This window comes from Rhamphochromis sp. 'chilingali' (genome assembly GCF_963969265.1).
Source record: "Rhamphochromis sp. 'chilingali' genome assembly, chromosome: 17".
NCBI classification, from domain to species: Eukaryota; Metazoa; Chordata; class Actinopteri; order Cichliformes; family Cichlidae; genus Rhamphochromis; species Rhamphochromis sp. 'chilingali'.
In genome coordinates, this window is record NC_137944.1 from 16,199,217 (window position 1) to 16,219,065 (window position 19,849).

Here is a 19,849-nt window from a genome sequence, read left to right on the forward strand (position 1 = left end):
ACATAGATTCATTGCATTTTGCAAATCCTGATAACTGTAAACTGTTTTTCTTATACTTTTATCTTGTCTCTTAAATAAAGTCATAACTGAGATTTTAAACTAGTTAAAAATAAACAAGGTTAAATGATATGTTGAATATACTCAGGCCACTGAGTCAGATAAACAGGTCAAGGCTTTTCGTAGGCACAGGATTTTACATTTGCATTTGATGAGCTTGCTGAGAAACTTAGCTGGGGATTTTCTGCCTGACAGTACACTGGACCAATTACTGTGGCCATTCCCACGACGTGCTTGCAGGCTGACAGCCAGCGAGCCAGGGAGGCAGGGAGAGAGAGCGAAAGTGCGAGAGACAGAAAGCGTGAGAGACTGAGAGAGGATGTGTGAGGGTGCTTTTGTGTACTCAGACTGTAGAAACGTACAGGTCTCACCATGCCACGGGGCAGAAAGTCTAAAGCATCCTCTTAACTAAACAGGCAGCTCTGTGGGCTACTGTCAGAAGAGGGAAGCGCAGCATGCATGAAAAAGAGGGATAAGAGTCATAGAGGAAATCGATGTGAAAAAAAAGGATAGCAGTAGAGTTGAAGGAGCAATGGAGACAAAGCAGTGGGCAAAAGTACAGAAGCCTGTCAGGGTGGAAGGTAGGAGGGTAATATCTGCACTGGACTGTGGGGATGGAAGAAGCAGAGGGAAAAAGTGCTTCTTGCTCTGCCACATGATGCTATAAATACAATTTGTTGACAGGCCATCTCTCCCGTCTGAAACTGCGAGTACCTGAATAACCTCAACAGAGCAGCCGCTATGGAAATGAGTTTGCTGAGGATGAAAACGCAGGCACTGACGTCATGGCACAAAATGATTGACCTTCACTCAGTTTTTACTGAGCGTCGTCAGCATCGAGCATTTGTTGGTTTTTTTTGTGTTTTTGTTTCATTCCTTCTTTGCAGTTTAAAACATCTCATCAAAAAACAAAAGTAAAAAGTGTTCTGGGCTGTTTACGTTCCTCTAGAGCTGCACAAACTCTCAGCGTCACAGTGCTGACTATGGGTCTCAAACTGCAAATTACAGCAGTGCGGGAAAACCTGCCATGACTTAATGGGGCAAATGAAGAAACTCAACACTTTTATATAAATGAAAACTCTCTTTTCAAGTACATCATTATTTTAAAATGTGTTTCGACAGTGTGAACCAGCAAGGTCGGCTTTAACGAATTTTATTGCTTCTATTTTCCAGTAAAAACTTAATAAATTGGACCTTGAGACAGGGTCAACTGAGGTTTTTGACATCCAACAAACTTTTATTGTCATGCTTTTTATGTAGTGTAGGTGTCATACTGACACTTTTAAAGAAAGAAACTAGCAGAAAATGCATCGTGAACTACTTTCTCCAACACTTAAGTCAGCGCATGGTAACAACAACATCCAAGCTTAAAGATGGTGGGCTACAGCAGCAAAGGACGACACCGGGTACCACTCCTGTCAGATAAGAGCCGGAAACTGAAGCTAAAATTCACACAGACTGAAAAAAATGTTGCTTGGTTTGATGAGTCTCGATCATAGGGTCAGAATTTGGTGTAAACAACATGAAAACGTGGATCCATCCTGCTTGTGTTAACAGCTCAGGCTACTGGTGGTGTAATGGTGTGAGGGATCATTTCTTGGCACACTTTCGGCCCCTCGGTACCAATCGCACTAAGCGTTGTTTAAATGCCACAGCCTGCCTGAGTATGGTTGCTGGCCATGTGCATCCTTTTACAACCACAGTGCGCCCATCTTCTGATGGCTGCTTGCAGCAGGATAACACACCATGTCACAAAACTCACATCACTTCAAACTGGTTTCTAGAACATAACGGTGAGTTCACAGTACTCAAATGATCTCCACAGTCACTAGATCGCAATCCAACAGAGCATTTTTGGGATGTGGTGGAAGACATCATGGATGTGCAGCCAACAATTCTGCAGCAACTGTCTGATGCTATCAGGTTAATATGCACCGACATCTCTGAGGACTGTCTCCAGCATCATATTTAATCTGTGCCTTTAATAATTAAGGCAGCACTGAAGACAAAAGACGGTAAAACCCAACTAAAAAACAGACTGAAAGGGAGATTCCCAAATTCATTACATTCAGTCACTATCTATTTATGACCATTTGGGCATTCGGGTATTGGTTAACTATTTAGTTTCAAGTTTTTATATCTGTATATAAATTCAATTCGATTTTTTACGCAGACTCAAACACCATGGCAATTTGTTTGTCTGACATTCCTCAACTGAACAGTGATCATCGTGCTTGAGTTCACTTCACTGCCGTTACCTAGCTACTTTTTATCTTTAGCCATTTTTGCTTTCTTTTTTCAAAAAAGGCCTGGAAAATAAAGACAATCTACAGTACCCTACTGCTTCACAATGTGCTCTCCTGGCACAGAAACAGTGCCCTCTTTCTACCTGCTATATTCACTGGATGAGCGAGCAGCTATGGCTCCAGAGAATGACAGAGAGCAGAGCTGCACAGTGTGAGAAATAAAAGCACGAGACCTTCTGCTGTTTCTAACTTTCACTTTGATTACTACACAACTAACACAGGCCCTAACACACACACAGGCGCGCGCGCGCAAAACAATTAGTTGGACAACTAACTTACAAATGGCTCCAGGAAGGACTTTTTTTCTTTTTTAAAAATCACGTGCTACACCTTCAGCAGAACTACAAAAACAGTTAGGGGTTTCCATGTCAAATAAAACAATAAAATGAAAAACAAAAGATGATTTGAAAAAGTTACAGAGAACAATCTGTAGATTAGAAATGTTCACAAGCACGAGGCAGAAATGATCATAACGTACACTGACATGGTCTGACACCATACTGTGTTTGTGTGCCTTCGGGTTTGAGTTTGTATGAAAGACAGAGAGAGGGAAAGAGATACTTACTGCTGCCTGTTGCCTTTTAAGTTTGTCTCTGTATTCCTCCAACTCCTGCAGGTTCAACTCGGGCGGGAGTTTCTATAATCACACACACACAGAAATTCAAACATGCAACCTTAGTGTTTGCTTACAAAACCTCCTCTTTAGACTGCTGTTAGCATCCAGTCTTTTTGCTTGTGCTTACTTGGATACCAGCGCATGCTGCTTCCCACCACGTCTGGCTTTTAACACAGTACGAGTCCTCGCTCAGTGTGCCAGACAGAAAAATATATTCAAAGCAGAACTATGACACTATCAAATTTCAGGTGCTAAGGGCCAAAGCGGGGATTTCATTCATCTTGCAAGAGCTAATCCTCACTGTTGAGCATCTTAATTTTTAAAGCTACCTCAGGAGGTATTTCAAAGAGCCTAAGCTGAAGGTAGGTGTAGCTTTTACTTCATTCAAAGAAAAGAAAAACAAACAAAAATAATCTACTAAAATATACTTCCCCAGATCATAACTCTGATTAGTGAAGGTAAACAGCAAACAAACTCTGCTACTGAAAGAAGATATTACAAATCCATGGCCCAAAGGATGATAGGTAATTACTTTCCCCTTGACTGAGAGTCTCATTTCAGATGGTGTAGAAATACCAAGATAAATCTAATGAGATTTCACACCCTTCTTCTGTTGAGCAGATGCAATCCATCAATCCAGACGTCAATTGTATGCATGCGGCTCAGCAGAAATGTAAGAAACAGCAGCTCAGGTGAAAAAGCTTTATTTTTGCCAGCCAGACGGGGTTCAGAGCACAATAAACAATACTTCTTCACATTAGAAATGCAATACTTCTGTTATCAAACTTACTGAAACGTGGTGGATTTAATGAAATGATTTCATGAAAGGGGGCGTGGGAACTTGCAAGCGAGTCTCGCTTGTTATCGCTTAACCGGTGAGTGGAGCTCATTCAGTCAATAGCACAAGAGCTGGAAATCATACAGAGTATCTGACCTCCAGTTCATGCTGCACCATGTCGAAGGAGTCATTTGAGAAGTAGACCTCCTCGATGCTGTCGATGATTTCCTGCTCCGCCTGGGGGTCAATGGGCTGCTCCCTCAGCTCCCGCAGCTCCTCCTGCAACACGGCGAGACAGGCGGGGAGAGAAAGCGACAAACAAAGAGAGACAGAGTTAGAAGATGTCCTTGGTATAAAGTACTAGAAAGAAAAGGTACACGCTATTACATTAAAACCCACAAAACAATAAACAAGATATAGTCACAGGAAGAAAAAAAAAGGAAAAAGAGAACAAACAGGATATATCAGCAGGCTGCCGGGGGAAAGATCAGTAAAAGAGGGAGAGATAGGATTAGAGGAGCAAGAGTTCCAGAGGAGTTTAAGGACAAAGCTAAAGGGTGAAGAATTTGTCCTTAAACTTAAATGAGGCAGAGAACAAGGGACAAGGAGAGGTAAAGGAAGGGCGTTGACAAGGGGCGGGGGGGATGAAAAGAGAAAAATGTTAATCATAGACTTTAGGAAAAGATTGCAGCTTGTTTCATTGGTTGGCTGTCATGGGAGGGAGGCAGCGATGAGAGGAAAGACAAAAAGACACAAATGACTAAAAGAAGAGAGCAGAGATTCCCTTCTGAGAAACATCAGAGCCTTATTGATTAACATGCGGTGCATCCGCTGAGGCTTATTGCTGCGTTGAGTCTTTTAGATGAAGGGTTTCAAAGCCCACTCCTGACTGCCTTAATGAGCTGAGATGCAGGCAGATGTCAGTACCAAAGTGCTGGGATGAAAAGTTACCACAAATTTAAAAAAAAGTTTACCGTTTCATTTGAGTATTCATTAATATCCGTATGAAATTTTAAGGCAATCTATCCAGCAGTTACATCAGAATATCAAATCACAAACATTTAAATTAAACCGAATTCGGGTTCCACTGAAGTCTATAATGAGAATAATAAGTGTAATACCCATTTTTTGGAGGATGACACTTTTTTATGTTTCAAGCAAAAAATAAGCAGAAAATAATAATAAACGCTGAGCTTATTTAACACAAAAAAGCATGTGTTTAGGATAAAAACTGCAGTAATCATAGGAAACATCTGAACCAACTGCAAGCCTTTCAAGGGACTTTGATCAAAAAGGTCCAAGCTGCATTTAATCAGACTAAACAGGAAAAACATTATTTTTTTTAATTTTTATTAGCCTATTCTGGATCTGGCTTCATATTTCACTCCACAGAACAGAAGTGGGCATGCAAGTCAAATGATTCAAAAGCTATCAGCTATCAGAAATAAATCTGACAAGTACTAGTGTATCTAAAATATTTAAATTAATTTCTTCCATAATTTTAATTTTAAAAAAGTCATTTTCATCAATTCTACATTTACAGCACCTAAAGTTCTGATTTTAGCTTATAGCTCATGAAAAACAGAACTCCAGTATTAAAATATTTCATTTAGACTTTAAGTGACTATTCGACCAGTATAAATGCCACGCTGCTCCCAGTCTGGTTCCCCAACACAACCACACTCATGGTAAACACTGCTGACTGGACAATTGTCCAGATGACAATCCCCGCTGAAGGTAACTGCTGAAAAGGCTGGCTGGTTGCAAGCATATTAATGGAAAGTTGGCTCCTATCACCCTTCTCTGTGTGATAGGAAAAGGTGCACAAGCATCTTAGATGTCAGCAGCCTTGTAGCAATTGTTATATAAAAAAAACAAACGAACAAACAAATAAAACAACAACCATTGAATCAAGAAAGTAGGAGAGCTTTGAAACGTTGACTGTGGCTGGTGCATCAAACCACCACCAGGAAAAGGGCTACAACTGTCCCAAACATGACAGCAAATTGATTTTATTTGTAAATCAAGATCTAAGAGCCTGGATGAAGCATAAAGGCTGATTTCCTGTTCCTGCAGAAACTCCCACCAAATAATTTGCTCACCGTGTAATTTCTGTGCTCAATTGATCAGCCATCTCACCTGGCCTGAACCCTACACAGAATTTACGGGGCGCCGTCAAGACGAAGATGAGAAACACCCAGCCCAATAAATACAGACAAGCTGAAGGCCGCTATCAAAGAAACCTGGTCTTTAGTGATACCTCAGCGGTGCCGCGAGCTGATCACCGCCATGCTACACTGCACTCACACAGTAATTCATGGTAAAGGAGCCCCAACGAATATGAGTGACAATGAGCATACTATATAGAAGTGGGACTCTATTTTGACTGACCATAAGAATTGAGAATTTCATGAGATAGAAGCTAAAATCATCAAATTAAGGTTTTGTTTTTTTATATAATATTTCACTTTACATCTTAAAACACAGAATATATGAAAGGTTTTTTTTTAATATATTAAATTAAATAAAAATGGAATATACCTGTGATTTACAATTAGCATGCATGCAGGAACATAGTTCCAAAATGAGCAACCAGATATCAGTGGAAATCATGACTTATATGGCAAGCAATAATATCACTAATTAGAAGCACAGAGACGTGCTCATCCTAAATTAACGCCACAGACAGTGAGCTACTTTCAAATGCAGACAAACAAGTGCCTCGGTCTTGTTACAAGCCTTATCAACAGAGTTTCCGTGACAGCTCAGAGAGTTTGTCAACCTCTATGGACGGTGTCCAAAACCTTGCTCGCTCTTCCGTACAAAATTGCAGGATGAGTGCTGCATGAAAAGAAGCCTGACGAACAGTGAGAGCGCATTCTTTTATCAGAACAGTCCAAGATAAATTTGGACTGTGAACGGTGAAGCTTGATTTTCAGTGAATGGATGATCTTTATTGTCATTACTACACATGATTTACAGAATTCCCTTTGGATTCGTCTTAACTTAAAAAACAATACATAAATAAAAATATGTAAGGAAGTTTAGATAAAAATAAAGTTAGTGGTAAACTCAGCAACAGAGGAGAAAAACAGCAGGTTTAAACACAGTCTAGTCCGTTTAAAGTGTTGTTAGCCAATGAAAATGTCCTCAGTGCTATACTGTGTGTGTTTGCATGTGTGTCTAGTACTGAAGCCTATTTCCAGAAATTAGATAGGTGGAAGCCATCGCTCCAAAAACCGTCTGTTAGTTCTTGTTTTTATTGCTGTGAACCGTTTGCTGGATGGCAGCGGTTCAAACAAAGAATGTCCGGGATGTTTATTATCCTTGCTTATGATACCGTCTGCTTTGTTCGTCATCCTGGTGGCGTAGTGTGAGTGCAGAGCTCTATAGAAACAAAGCGCTCAGACACCTTCGCCCCTCGATGCAGATCCTTCCTTTCTGCAGCAGTGTTGATGGTTCCTCTGTACTCCTGTGTAAGTTCATCAACGGTTTCTGTGAAAGTTTGGCCTGTTTCTGAGGAAGAAGAGCCCTTATTGTGCCCACTCATCTCAACTGGGAGGTGTTAGTGCACAGAGAGGGTGACTCCCGGTTACTTCTACGCAATCGCCACTATTTCAACAATGTATGTGGAGTGGGAGATGTTGTTTCTTCAGAATCAGAATCAGAATCAGAATCAGAAAGGGGTTTATTGCCAAATGTTGAGCAGGTTTACAACATTAGGAAATTGCTGCGGTTCTTGACCTTAGACCTCCTGAATTCAATGACCATTTCTGTTGCATTGGAGGTGTTAAAGACTAGATCATGTGTCCCTAAACCACTCAGTCAGATCAACCCTTTAGAAATTAAATGGAGGTGTCATCAGCAAACTTAATTATTGAACTTTGAGGTGTAGATGGGGATACAGTCATAGGTCAACAAGCTGGAACAAGAATAATGCTGTTGCCACCATTTATACCTGTGTCGTCTGCAATGTGTAAGACTTCTGGGGAGGTGCACGTCAGGTTAGGTGTTGTGTTTCAGAAGGGTTTGGGTTTGCGATGCACTTATAAGTGTAGATTTAACACAGAAATATAAGTCAGAGTTAGAGCTAACTGATCCTTGGGATACTTTAAATAGAACTGAACAAGAACAATAACAAAAACCTCCAGGAAATGAAACAAAGAAAATTGGCTCAGAGGAATGGCAGAAAATCTTTGTAGGAACTATTTACTTTCCCCCCCGACCTGAGAAAGACTGTTAACTCAAATAAAGGTGGACATACAGGGAGTGCAGAATTATTAGGCAAATGAGTATTTTGTCCACATCATCCTCTTCATGCATGTTGTCTTACTCCAAGCTGTATAGGCTCGAAAGCCTACTACCAATTAAGCATATTAGGTGATGTGCATCTCTGTAATGAGAAGGGGTGTGGTCTAATGACATCAACACCCTATATCAGGTGTGCATAATTATTAGGCAACGTCCTTTCCTTTGGCAAAATGGGTCAAAAGAAGGACTTGACAGGCTCAGAAAAGTCAAAAATAGTCAGATATCTTGCAGAAGGATGCAGCAGTCTCAAAATTGCAAAGCTTCTGAAGCGTGATCATCGAACAATCAAGCGTTTCATTCAAAATAGTCAACAGGGTCGCAAGAAGCGTGTGGAAAAACCAAGGCGCAAAATAACTGCCCATGAACTGAGAAAAGTCAAGCGTGCAGCTGCCAAGATGCCACTTGCCACCAGTTTGGCCATATTTCAGAGCTGCAACATCACTGGAGTGCCCAAAAGCACAAGGTGTGCAATACTCAGAGACATGGCCAAGGTAAGAAAGGCTGAAAGATGACCACCACTGAACAAGACACACAAGCTGAAACGTCAAGACTGGGCCAAGAAATATCTCAAGACTGGTTTTTCTAAGGTTTTATGGACTGATGAAATGAGAGTGAGTCTTGATGGGCCAGATGGATGGGCCCGTGGCTGGATTGGTAAAGGGCAGAGAGCTCCAGTCCGACTCAGACGCCAGCAAGGTGGAGGTGGAGTACTGGTTTGGGCTGGTATCATCAAAGATGAGCTTGTGGGGCCTTTTCGGGTTGAGGATGGAGTCAAGCTCAACTCCCAGTCCTACTGCCAGTTTCTGGAAGACACCTTCTTCAAGCAGTGGTACAGGAAGAAGTCTGCATCCTTCAAGAAAAACATGATTTTCATGCAGGACAATGCTCCATCACACGCGTCCAAGTACTCCACAGCGTGGCTGGCAAGAAAGGGTATAAAAGAAGAAAAACTAATGACATGGCCACCTTGTTCACCTGATCTGAACCCCATTGAGAACCTGTGGTCCATCATCAAATGTGAGATTTGAGGGAAAACAGTACACCTCTCTGAACAGTGTCTGGGAGGCTGTGGTTGCTGCTGCACGCAATGTTGATGGTGAACAGATCAAAACACTGACAGAATCCATGGATGGCAGGCTTTTGAGTGTCCTTGCAAAGCAAGGTGGCTATATTGGTCGCTGATTTGTTTTTGTTTTGTTTTTGAATGTCAGAAATGTATATTTGTGAATGTGGAGATGTTATATTGGTTTTACTGGTAAAAATAAATAATTGAAATGGGTATATATTTGTTTTTTGTTAAGTTGCCTAATAATTATGCACAGTAATAGTCACCTGCACACACAGATATCCCCCTAAAATAGCTAAAACTAAAAACAAACTAAAAACTACTTCCAAAAACATTCAGCTTTGATATTAATGAGTTTTTTGGGTTCATTGAGAACATGGTTGTTGTTCAATAATAAAATTATTCCTCAAAAATACAACTTGCCTAATAATTCTGCACTCCCTGTAGGAAGCAGGCTGTTGGTGGTGGCTCTCAAACTTCTTCTGAAATTCTCTATTTGAGAAGCCAGGCATTTCCACCATTTTTTAATTGATATGTAAATATTATTTATACTTTATGAGCAATAATCAACGTCCTTTCCAGTAATGTGGACTGGATGGAGTCTGAATTATATCACCTTGAAGTGCAATTAGCAAAGACAGCCCTTGTTCTGCAAATGTGCAAAACAAAATCTGAGCAACGTTTCCACCTGCTCCATTTACACCATCACCAGATGCAATAGGTGGAGCTCATCTGACCCTCGCCTGCTGGTGTGGAAACGTCAGACAGCGAGGCCCAGGGCTAGCAGGTTAGCAGTGAGTCATCTTCGCAAATTAAAATGAGGGCATTGAGGATGGGGTTCTCTCAGATGGATGAATAAAAGTAAAATCTGTTTGTGGGGAACACTACAAAGCAGTCTCACAGATAAAAGGTCAACCTATTTTTATCGCCCAGAGTTCCTGCTTTAACGTAGTAAATCTAAACGGTTTATTTTCATTTTAGAAAAGAGCAAATACCATACTGCTCAGTGTAATGCAATTACTGTAAGATGATACAATTTTGGTTCATCTGACATTTAAGTGATATTGCACAGGACTCACATCTTCTGTAATGTGAGTACATTCTGAGAGGAAGCCCTTCATTTATGTTAAGTCGAACTTCTTGTTTGTGTGGGATCGATACATTAAAGCATAATGGCACTAAAAATAGACCAGCAGCTCGGGGATAACGAGGATGGATACGGAAGTATGGGACAAATGCAATATAAAATTCAATATACACCCTTATATGCATACTTCGTTAAACGTACACCTTCTCGAGATAGCAGACACTGATCAAGAAAACCTTGTTACACACCTGCCTAACCCCAAATATGTTCCCAGCTCCTATCAGCAAGAAGCATGAAGCTAGGCGATGAAGTGTGCCACCCAAATAACTAAATATGTTTCTCTGGATGACAGCGTGTCTCGCTGAGTGACATTTATATGAGGCGATGCTGCTGTGCGTAATTTTCAGCAAAATATAGCTTCGTCTAATTCAATTACACACACAGAGAAACCCTTCATACACTCACACGAGGCAACTGTGAAGATTCAAACCGAGCATTGAAATGTGTTTAATGCGTGTGTCTGTGCAAGTGTGCAAATCTCAAGTGCGCCCATTTCGAGGCGAGTGTGCCGTGTTTAAATCAGGTGAAGGAGCGAGCCGGAGCCCCCCACCCTACCCCTGGGGGAGAGAAGGGGGATGTGTGGTTGAGTGCGTGAGACTGAAAAGGAGGGCTAGAGTTAGGAGATCACGCTCCGCCATCAAAAAGGTGGGTGGGAAATCAGCTCAAATGAGAGAAAGTGAAAAGGGGAGGAGGGATGAGGAGGATGACTCACTGTTAGGAGAAGTTCTGGCAGAAAGAAGACAAAAAAAAGGCAGAGGAGTGGGCTAAACAGAAGACAATGAAGTGGCTCCCGTGAAGCCACTCGAAGGCAGTTCACCTTGTGTCAGTGTCTTTCTCCTTCCCTCTCTTTGCCTCAGTCTCCCACCTGCAGTGACGCGCAAAACTTGAAACATCTTTAAGTGAATGACTCACTGAAGGTCTGCCGTGAGTTAAATAATTCCCTTCGCCTGCCGCCGTGCAGGCACAAAGCAAAACAAACGCCCCCGCGGCCCACACGAGAAACCCGAACCGTGAGCCGCTGTGGGGCTTTGATCAAATTTCACTTTGATGGATGAGAGACAAACAAACAGCCCTTCAACCCCCACCCCGGCCCCCAGCCCAGCCACTTCCACAAATTAATGAAATCTTCATCTCGTTGCGGAAATTAGAAATCTATTTGCATCCTAAGTGCGGGTCGTTTTACAAGCTTTATCCGAGAATCAAAGGGGGATATGTTCGACTGGAGCGCTGGTTGAATGTGGAAAATCATGCTTGTGGCAACAAAATAAAGAAAGAAATAACTGCTCAACAAACACAGCAGCGCTGATAAAAACAAAAAAGATTGAATAAACAAAAGGAGGTTTGTGAAAATCCTGAGAGACACATGGGATGGAAGACAGTAGAGACTGAGAGAAGGGCCAATTATCTCCACCATAGAATCATTCGTTACGTGAACGAATCAAAACGCCCTCGTTGTAATCAGTGCTGTATATGCACGCAAGACTAACTGTGCGCCTGTGTATTCGTCTGCCATTAAGAACAATGTTGTCTTTCACAGCCACGATCGCACAATCCAGGCAACGCTGACAGCTGAATTTCTGCATGGAAGTACGTGATTATTCTACCTTTCATTCAACACTCTCTTTCAGCCGAAAGCACGAGAAGCACTCTGTTTTCATGCCATGCAGCGTCTTCACTGTATGAGTGCATGACCTGGCTTTTGAAAAAATAATTACAAAATATCTTATCTACATAACCCGACTGGGTCCTGAAGCCATAAAATGAAACTATAAAAATAAGCTGTTCTCCCTCAAGACATCCTGCGTGAACTAATGAGAGATTATCAAACACGCCCTCCTCACAGATTTATCCCAAAGCCTTGTCTTCAGGAAATAAATACTAGCAAATAGAAGTAGTTATCCAATCAATAATCCCATAATTTTAGGAGAGAACGTGTGCTCCTTTGTGTGCCTGGAGAGAGCTTTAAATCTGGCAAAGATGAGCGGTGGGTAAGTTGAGGGTGACCCCTGCTGGTTGGACATGGTTACTGTATGAATGAAATGCTGTTTACCTCGAACACGACCGAGGCTTCTGGGGAAACAAATTGCTGGTCTCTCAAAAGCAAACCTCATCCTACAACACCAAGTGTCTAATATTTGATACATGAGGATTTGAGACCTTAACATCACTGGTGCGGTTTATTTTTTCCCTGAAAAAACCTGCAGGTTTTAGCAATAAATTACACAAACATATCAGATGTTGCAAATATTAAACATATGATTTTCTTTTCATTTATCACAATGTTCATTAAACAATAAAGCTTTAAAAAATGAAAATTTCTGGCCATTATAAAATAATTCAAGCTTTATAGGTTTAAATAACTGAATTTTGTCTTCAATGTATCACAAAATCACACTGAAATTACCTGCCTACATGTTTCACAGTATGACCAAACCTATAACACACTGTGAGTAATTAGGATTGTTTTCATTATCAGGTGCTTTGAGATTAGGAAATTATTCATAAATTGGTGAGAAAATGGTGAATTAGTTAAAAAGCTTTTGCTAATATTAATTTCAACACGATGCAAACAAAGTAAACAGCTAAATCCGCACATCAAGCAAATCTTTGATTTTTCTTAATCACAAAAAAAGCAACATTCGAGGAGCGTGATTAAGGCTCAGAGACTTTCAAACTTTTTTAATAACCAGCATTTATTCATTTCTCTGGAAAAAAACAGGGAAATAAATAAATGCAACCAAACAACCAAACCAAATTTTATTCTAGGCTTTGTTATCATTGCAATCACTTAATAGAGATAAAAAAAACCTGACAGCCCCTTCAAAGAAACCTCTTAACAGTGACTCACAGAGAGACAACAGCTTTGAACAGAAAGGATTGGACAGGGGTGGAAGGTTGGCTTGTTTTTACTGACAAGCCACAAAGCAGCTTAGGAACACTGAGATTAAAAAAAAAGAATAAAAAACATCAAAGTTGTTAAAGAAAAATAGCTTGAGGGCTTAGAGCCATTTAATTCTCGTGTGTGTGTGTGTGTGTGTGTGTGTGTGTGTGTGTGTGTGTGTGTGTGTGTGTGTGTGTGTGTGTGTGTGTGTGTGTGTGTGTGAATAAGGGAGCAGCCAAAAGTATCTTGTTCAGTATGCATCTGAAATTAAAAAGCCCTCCTACTGCAGTTTTTTCCCATTTTATTCAGCAGACAAGCTCTGGTATCCATGGTATGCTAAAACCTGCTTCACACAGGAGTCCATGTGACTTAATTCACTGCATCCAAAAACAACACTAATATAGCTTCTGGGCCAGAAAAATAAACTAAGTAAACCTGCATTCTATCTGAAAGCCACCAGAGGGCGATAGCTGTGGTTGCAAAAAGATCCTGTAGAAGTTTATGGGAAAACTGCTTTTTCACTTTACCTCTGTAAAAACTTTCCTAATGTAATTATGGGCTGAGTGCCTCATATTAAGTCACACTGAATAAAAAATTAATTCTATTCAATTGAAATTTATTTATATAGCACATATTTACAACAGTCACCTCAAGGCGCTTTATATTCTACAATAAAGATCCTACAATAAGTAAAACCCTCAGACATCCGTCCCCCTATGAGCAAAACCTTGGCGACAGTGGGAAGGAAAAAATCTCTTTTAACAGGAAGAAACCTCCAGCAGAACCAGGATCAGGGAGGGAAAAAAGACACTGTGGAGTGTAAATCTTGGTCAACTATGTTTTTAAAAGGAGCATATTCCACTGGATGCTAGTGGATGAGCAAACAGGACTTCAAAAACCAGTGGATGACATCACAGTAGCTACCGCCATCTTTTATCTTTTCTGTCTGGTTTTTTTGATGGGGTCTGGAAAGATCTGTAATTGTAAAGTCACTCCTAAAAGGCTAGATCTAATAAAGCCTGAAAACACATTACCTTGCGAGGCAGCTGGACTCTCATGAGATCAGCAAGATCAAAACAAAACAATCCATCTTGCACAACTTCAAGTCACGTAAGCAACAACAGGTAGCTCTGATCATTCAGTAATTTAGGTGACACCATCTACTGTAGAAATTAACTGTCCCGAGAAATACAGCGAGAATCTTCTGAACAAACTACCTGCTTTTCAAACACCTTTCAAGGATCACTTCTTTCATCTCATCTAGCGTATCAGTGAAGAAAACAAAACCAACATGAGGACGTCTTGAACTAAAATATGCTAATAGGTTATGATTACTATTGTTTGCCCAATGAAGCCAAAAGCAAGTTACCGATCTCTGCTACAAAGGCTTTGGTAAAAATCTTCCTACCATGGCAGATAAAATAACACAGACCTTGAGCAATAACAAAGACATCACTCAAGATCTCTGTTATTCAAATGCTGTGGCTCTACTGTTGAGTCATAGCTTTCAATTGTTACTCATCACACTGAGGTGGCATCATACTGGCATCTCGAACAGACTGTAACTTGTTAACTTTAAGCGCATGTCTCGCTGTGACCCAGATTTACATGTTTGTAGAAGGTGTTAGGTACACAGCACCAGGAGAACAAGGGATAAGATGTTCTTTGAGACTAGCTTTCCCTGAGGGTAAACTGATGCTATTGCCAAGAGTCTGACCTCCGTATGTGCACATAATCAGCCTGACACCTGCGTCCCTGCAAAAAAACAAAAAGAAAGTGAAAATACCGCCCCCGACGTAGCTGATTTATTTCTTCCCTTTTATGGCTTACCAATCAAAAGAAAAGCTTCTGACATCTTTAAAGGGTTTTGCAAATCTTGTAATTTTTCATTGCAACAATATAGCAAAACATTCAAATAACTTAAAACACCCATTTCCACTACCCCTGTAAAATAACACTGATCCCCAAGCATCTCACATGAGGGCCATCCATCTAAAGTTTAATAACCTCTATTAATCACTAAAAGAAAAGTCAAACTGATAAATTAAAAAAATCTAACAAACAAACTTGCCTCTAAATACTTTTTAGCCCATTTAATGAGGTCATGACCCTGTTTCAGACTGTGTTAACCCACCACTGCCAGACTGAAACAAACAGGCACTTTCATTATTGATGAATGTGTTGAATGGCTGTCCTTCCATTTAAATACTACAAAAGAGAGATCAGCCACAGACCGACTACTGCACATTTATCTTGACCTTGCTTTCAAACCCTCAAACTGTGTCCAAACAGTAACTGAATAGCAGCATTTACTTAATCATCGCACACATCAGGCCTGCCCCGTGCAGTTAGCCAGATGTTGCTGTCAGCATGTGAAGGATGATAAACGATGTGACTCATGGGTACAGAAAATACTAATAATAATAAAAAATGAAACACAGCAATGGTTCCAATCAGTGGGTGTCAGTATCATGTTAATGGAGGAAGTTTAATTTTAATTGGGTTATGACGCGTTAAATAATCATGATCTCAGTATTTCTCAAAATGATCATATAATAGCACTTCGGTCTCACTCCTGCAGAGGACTATTTCTCCTGTAATGAAGGAGGACTACTTTTACATGAAGCCTGGCTTGTGTCGTGGCCCCATCTTATTTTCCTGTAAGCTGAGAGGTCCAGCACATTAATGAAAGCAAAGTAAATGAAGCCAAAGTATAAAGCCAACAAACAATGATGCCCTGTGTGTATGTTCAATACACAACAGGCAGGTATTTGCAGTGCACACACAAGAGCAACTTAATAGGTGATGGACAGCGGCATACTGTCTGCTTACAGTTCACACATCCACATGAACACATGCACAGAAGCCATTACTTCGGTCTTATTATCCTTACTGCTTCATAACACACAAGGCAAATAAAGCAGGTGTGATAGGTCTTGCACAGAATCCGCAGTCCAGCACTGACAAACGAGAATGTTACAAGCAAGGAAAAAACAAAACAAGTGTTTGATTACCGCATATCCAGTTTGACCATGTCACCTGACACCAAGGCCAGGAGACAGAGGTGCCCATAGAAAAAAAAACAAACCCTGAAATCTTTATTGAAGACACAGTCTGCTTTCAATCAATTAGACGCATAAGCCCATATATATATTACACACACACACACTAAGTATGAGCTTATCAGACACTTAAAATCTGGAAGCAGATTTTAAAATTCAGTCGGCTTAATCTTTCCTAACCGCCACTGGTGAACTGACAAAAATGCACTCTCTTTTTAGTCTCATCTATCACAGCACAGCATTAGCCTGAGCAGAAAATAAGCACACGCTACATCAGCACAGCATACCATACAAAAAGAAAATGTAAACGCTAAGTGTTCAAAACCCAGAAAGGTTAAACGTCTTGCTCAGTCGACCTGGCTCATATCTCCCAGCGCTGTGAACAAATACAGCAACAAAACTGTACTCAAGAGTCATTTATTGAAGGTCATCACTACAGTGAAAAGCCACAGTGATGCTAAGAATGAATGTAAGTAACTAAATGTGAAATAGAGCCGCTCTGCCTTTTGCTTCGTCGACACTTGACGAATTGAATTTGTGCAAAGGGGATAGTGACAAACGCTTCCTGTGACCAAGCATGACTGAGTGCAATTTGAAACGCTGTCATGCCAGAAATGTTCAAATACTCTTATAACAGTGTCTGCATCACAAATTGAGTAAGGTGAGGAGCACTGACATAAAGTCTGTTTAACTGATATAAACAGGAGCCTTCAGTAGTGCATAACTATAATATAACAACTGCTGTTTAGATAAAGCACAAAAAATGAAATCCAGTGTATAGCTAATGAATCATCAACACATTGATTAACAAATTAAATCTCTAGTAATACCGACAGCCTTGTGGTGCCATTACTACTAACATGAGTGCTGACTCTGGGTAATGACAAAGACATCACTCAGGGTCTGTGTTACAACTTGCAGCTGTGTCCAACAACAGTGCTAAAACAATCCCTCCCTGATGGCGTTCACTGTGACTCGAAAACAATAAAATATGGCAGCTTTTAAAAAGCTGTCAGCAAAACTATTAAGATAAGCATCTACTCACAAAGTGGTAGATGGAGAAACTTTGATTTTATGATGAACACTGTCCATGCATCAAACAGCACATCAAAACAGACAGCTGCAGTCTAAGTCGTCGAAGTTTACCTTGCTCGGGATTCTCAGGTTCTCCACAGGACTGAGGTCTGCCATGCTCTCCTGGGGGCTTTTCAGGCCCTGCCAAAATAAAATCCAAAGTAAAACTACAAACAACAGGTAGCTTTAACATAACTCTTTGTGTTTTTATTTTTAATCTGTAACTTGTCACAGAACTTCATCAGCACACTACTGCATACAGCAAAAAGTGGAACTGAGGGGCAGATTTCTGAAAGCGATATGCTCTGTTGTGTTCAGTTTTGACCAATTGCCAAACACCACTGCATGTGCAGACTGAGAACTTCCTTCTATCCGCCCAGTTCCCATTATTGTGTTGTTATTGTTATTGTGTTAAACTCTCAACTACCGGGGCGTGAGGTAAATTGCTATGTGCATGCCTTATTTGCCTGAAGGAAACAACTGAAACAGCTCTTAGTCTGGCTGAACGTTTCACTTAATGAACCAAACGATGAGCTGTCAAATTAGCCAGTTAGCTTAGCAGGCTGTCGTGCTAACTACCGGCTCCCGTCAGAGACAAACAGCCGACAGCGTAGTTTCTGTACACCTGCTGTGCTCACCTGACGGGCCATAAGAGACTTGATCTTCTGCATCGTAAGTCCAAGTCGTATCAGCGGCTAAAAAAAATGAGTAAAGCTCCAACTGTGTCTTGTTGTCAACAGTGCACCTCCATCACTACGAGAAGGAAGCCATAGTTGAGTCTCACGTGACTGGCAGGGCAGGAACCAGAACGTTGCAAAGCCTTCTGGGAAATGTATTTTTTAAGAGCCAGAGCTTGTGCTCTTGTTGTCAGGCTTTTCACATGTATAAAAAATGAAAACATCTGGATGAAATCCGAAGTACGTGTTGTTATAAACAGAGAAAATGAAATTAAAAAATAAAATATGATCAAATATAAACAAGGCATCAAAGATTGACTCTACAGTAATGTACTGCTGCCATACGCCACTGGATGGTAGTAAACTAACAGAGATATTAGCAGTCATCTAGCCTCCTTGTGCCAAAAAATAACGAAAATATGGGTGCAAATGATAACAAATTAAAAAAAACAAAAAACCCACAGTGGCTGTATTGTTTTTCCTAAAACTGAAATGAGGCTGCCATGGGACACTGGAATAAAACTGAGCCATCATTAATGTTCATGGCAACACATATGCTTATTTTTCTGTTACATGGCTTTAGGCTGAATCTCTGTATATGGATTTATTCAATACTTTGCAGAAATCTTGAGTCACACCACATTTATTTATATTTTGCTGGAAAACTGGGAAACAGGTGCAGCAGTTTATTGAGGCGTGTGCAAACATACATAGAAATCCAGTATGTAAGACAAAAATAGGGTTTATATAATTCAAACAAGCCTCAAAGTCAATATTTGGTATTAAAACATTTGTTCTTCAACACACTGTGAACTCTCTTAAGCAATCTTTCTTGTCATTTCTTTAAGTAGTCATCAGGAATAGTCCTCTGTCTGAATGACATTCAAAGCTCTTTTTGTGACTGATAGTGTTTCACTGTGTGTTTCTCTCTCCAGGTTTGCTTTTACTGCACTAGCAGGGTGTTTGGGGTACTTGCCATGCTGAAACATGAAATCTTCACCAATGTGTTTCATTCCACCATGTTGCACGGCAGATCAATGGCTGTACTTTTCTGTGTTCATAATTCCATCAATTTTGACAAAGATCCACAGCACCACGGCCTTAAATAATGCTTCAAACCATGACAGACCCTCTCCTGCTTGCTTGTTTTTGTTACAGATGGCTGTGGACACTCACTGTGGTACCTCCTGCATACATATTGACAACAATATGAATAAAGATCAGATTTGGATTCATCACTCCATAAAAACCTGTTGCCACTGATTTCCAGTCCAGGTCTTGTGTAATTTGGCATTCCTCAGTCATTTCTCTTTGTTGCACTTCCTCAAGAATGGCTTCTTGACGATCACCCTTCCACTGAGACCATCTCTGAGAGCCAGAGAGCAACTGTCAGGTCCTGTGTCAGGTCTTTGCTGATTTTATTTTTAATTATTTTATTGACATGATTTTCAAATGTTCATCTGCTGTAAACAATTTTTAGGCCTTCCACTTCCTCCACTTGTTCAGTTTTCTCATTGCAGATCATCAAGATGTGCCGAATTTTCATCTGACAGCTCTTTGGGAATCACCTTGTTGGTGCAAAAATACTACTTTATGTCTGTCAGCTGTGTTGTCTTTGACATTTTGAATGGACTCAATAAAAGAAATGGGAGCAAATGATGTTTTTAGCCTAGTCTGCTAGTAACAAAGTGCCTAAAGATAAAATTAAGGACTTGTTCTAAGCTAAGCTGTGTGCTATGTGCAGACACAACACTGGTTCATCTATTGAGTTTAATATGTCTGAATCATAAATTAATCATAGGTCAGTGTTAAGTGGCCTAACAAGCAAACAAATGGTTGAAGGACGACACGGCAAATGAGTGAAAAAGCAGCCA

At 40.5% G+C, this 19,849-nt stretch overlaps 1 protein-coding gene across 2 annotated transcripts in view; it reads right to left on the reverse strand.

Moving 5' to 3' along the window:
- Positions 1-18,076, reverse strand: part of vps50 (VPS50 subunit of EARP/GARPII complex) — a 119,430-nt gene extending 101,354 nt beyond the window's left edge. For both annotated transcript variants that reach the window (XM_080863796.1, XM_080863797.1), the window contains exons 1-4: positions 17,937-18,076; positions 17,371-17,439; positions 3,914-4,036; positions 2,929-3,000 (exon numbers count right to left, since the gene is read on the reverse strand). In XM_080863796.1, the coding sequence (XP_080719922.1) occupies positions 2,929-3,000; positions 3,914-4,036; positions 17,371-17,439; positions 17,937-17,969 (297 nt within the window). In that variant the 5' untranslated portion in view covers positions 17,970-18,076. The remainder of the gene's footprint in view (positions 1-2,928; positions 3,001-3,913; positions 4,037-17,370; positions 17,440-17,936) is intronic.
- Positions 18,077-19,849: the final 1,773 nt, after the last annotated feature.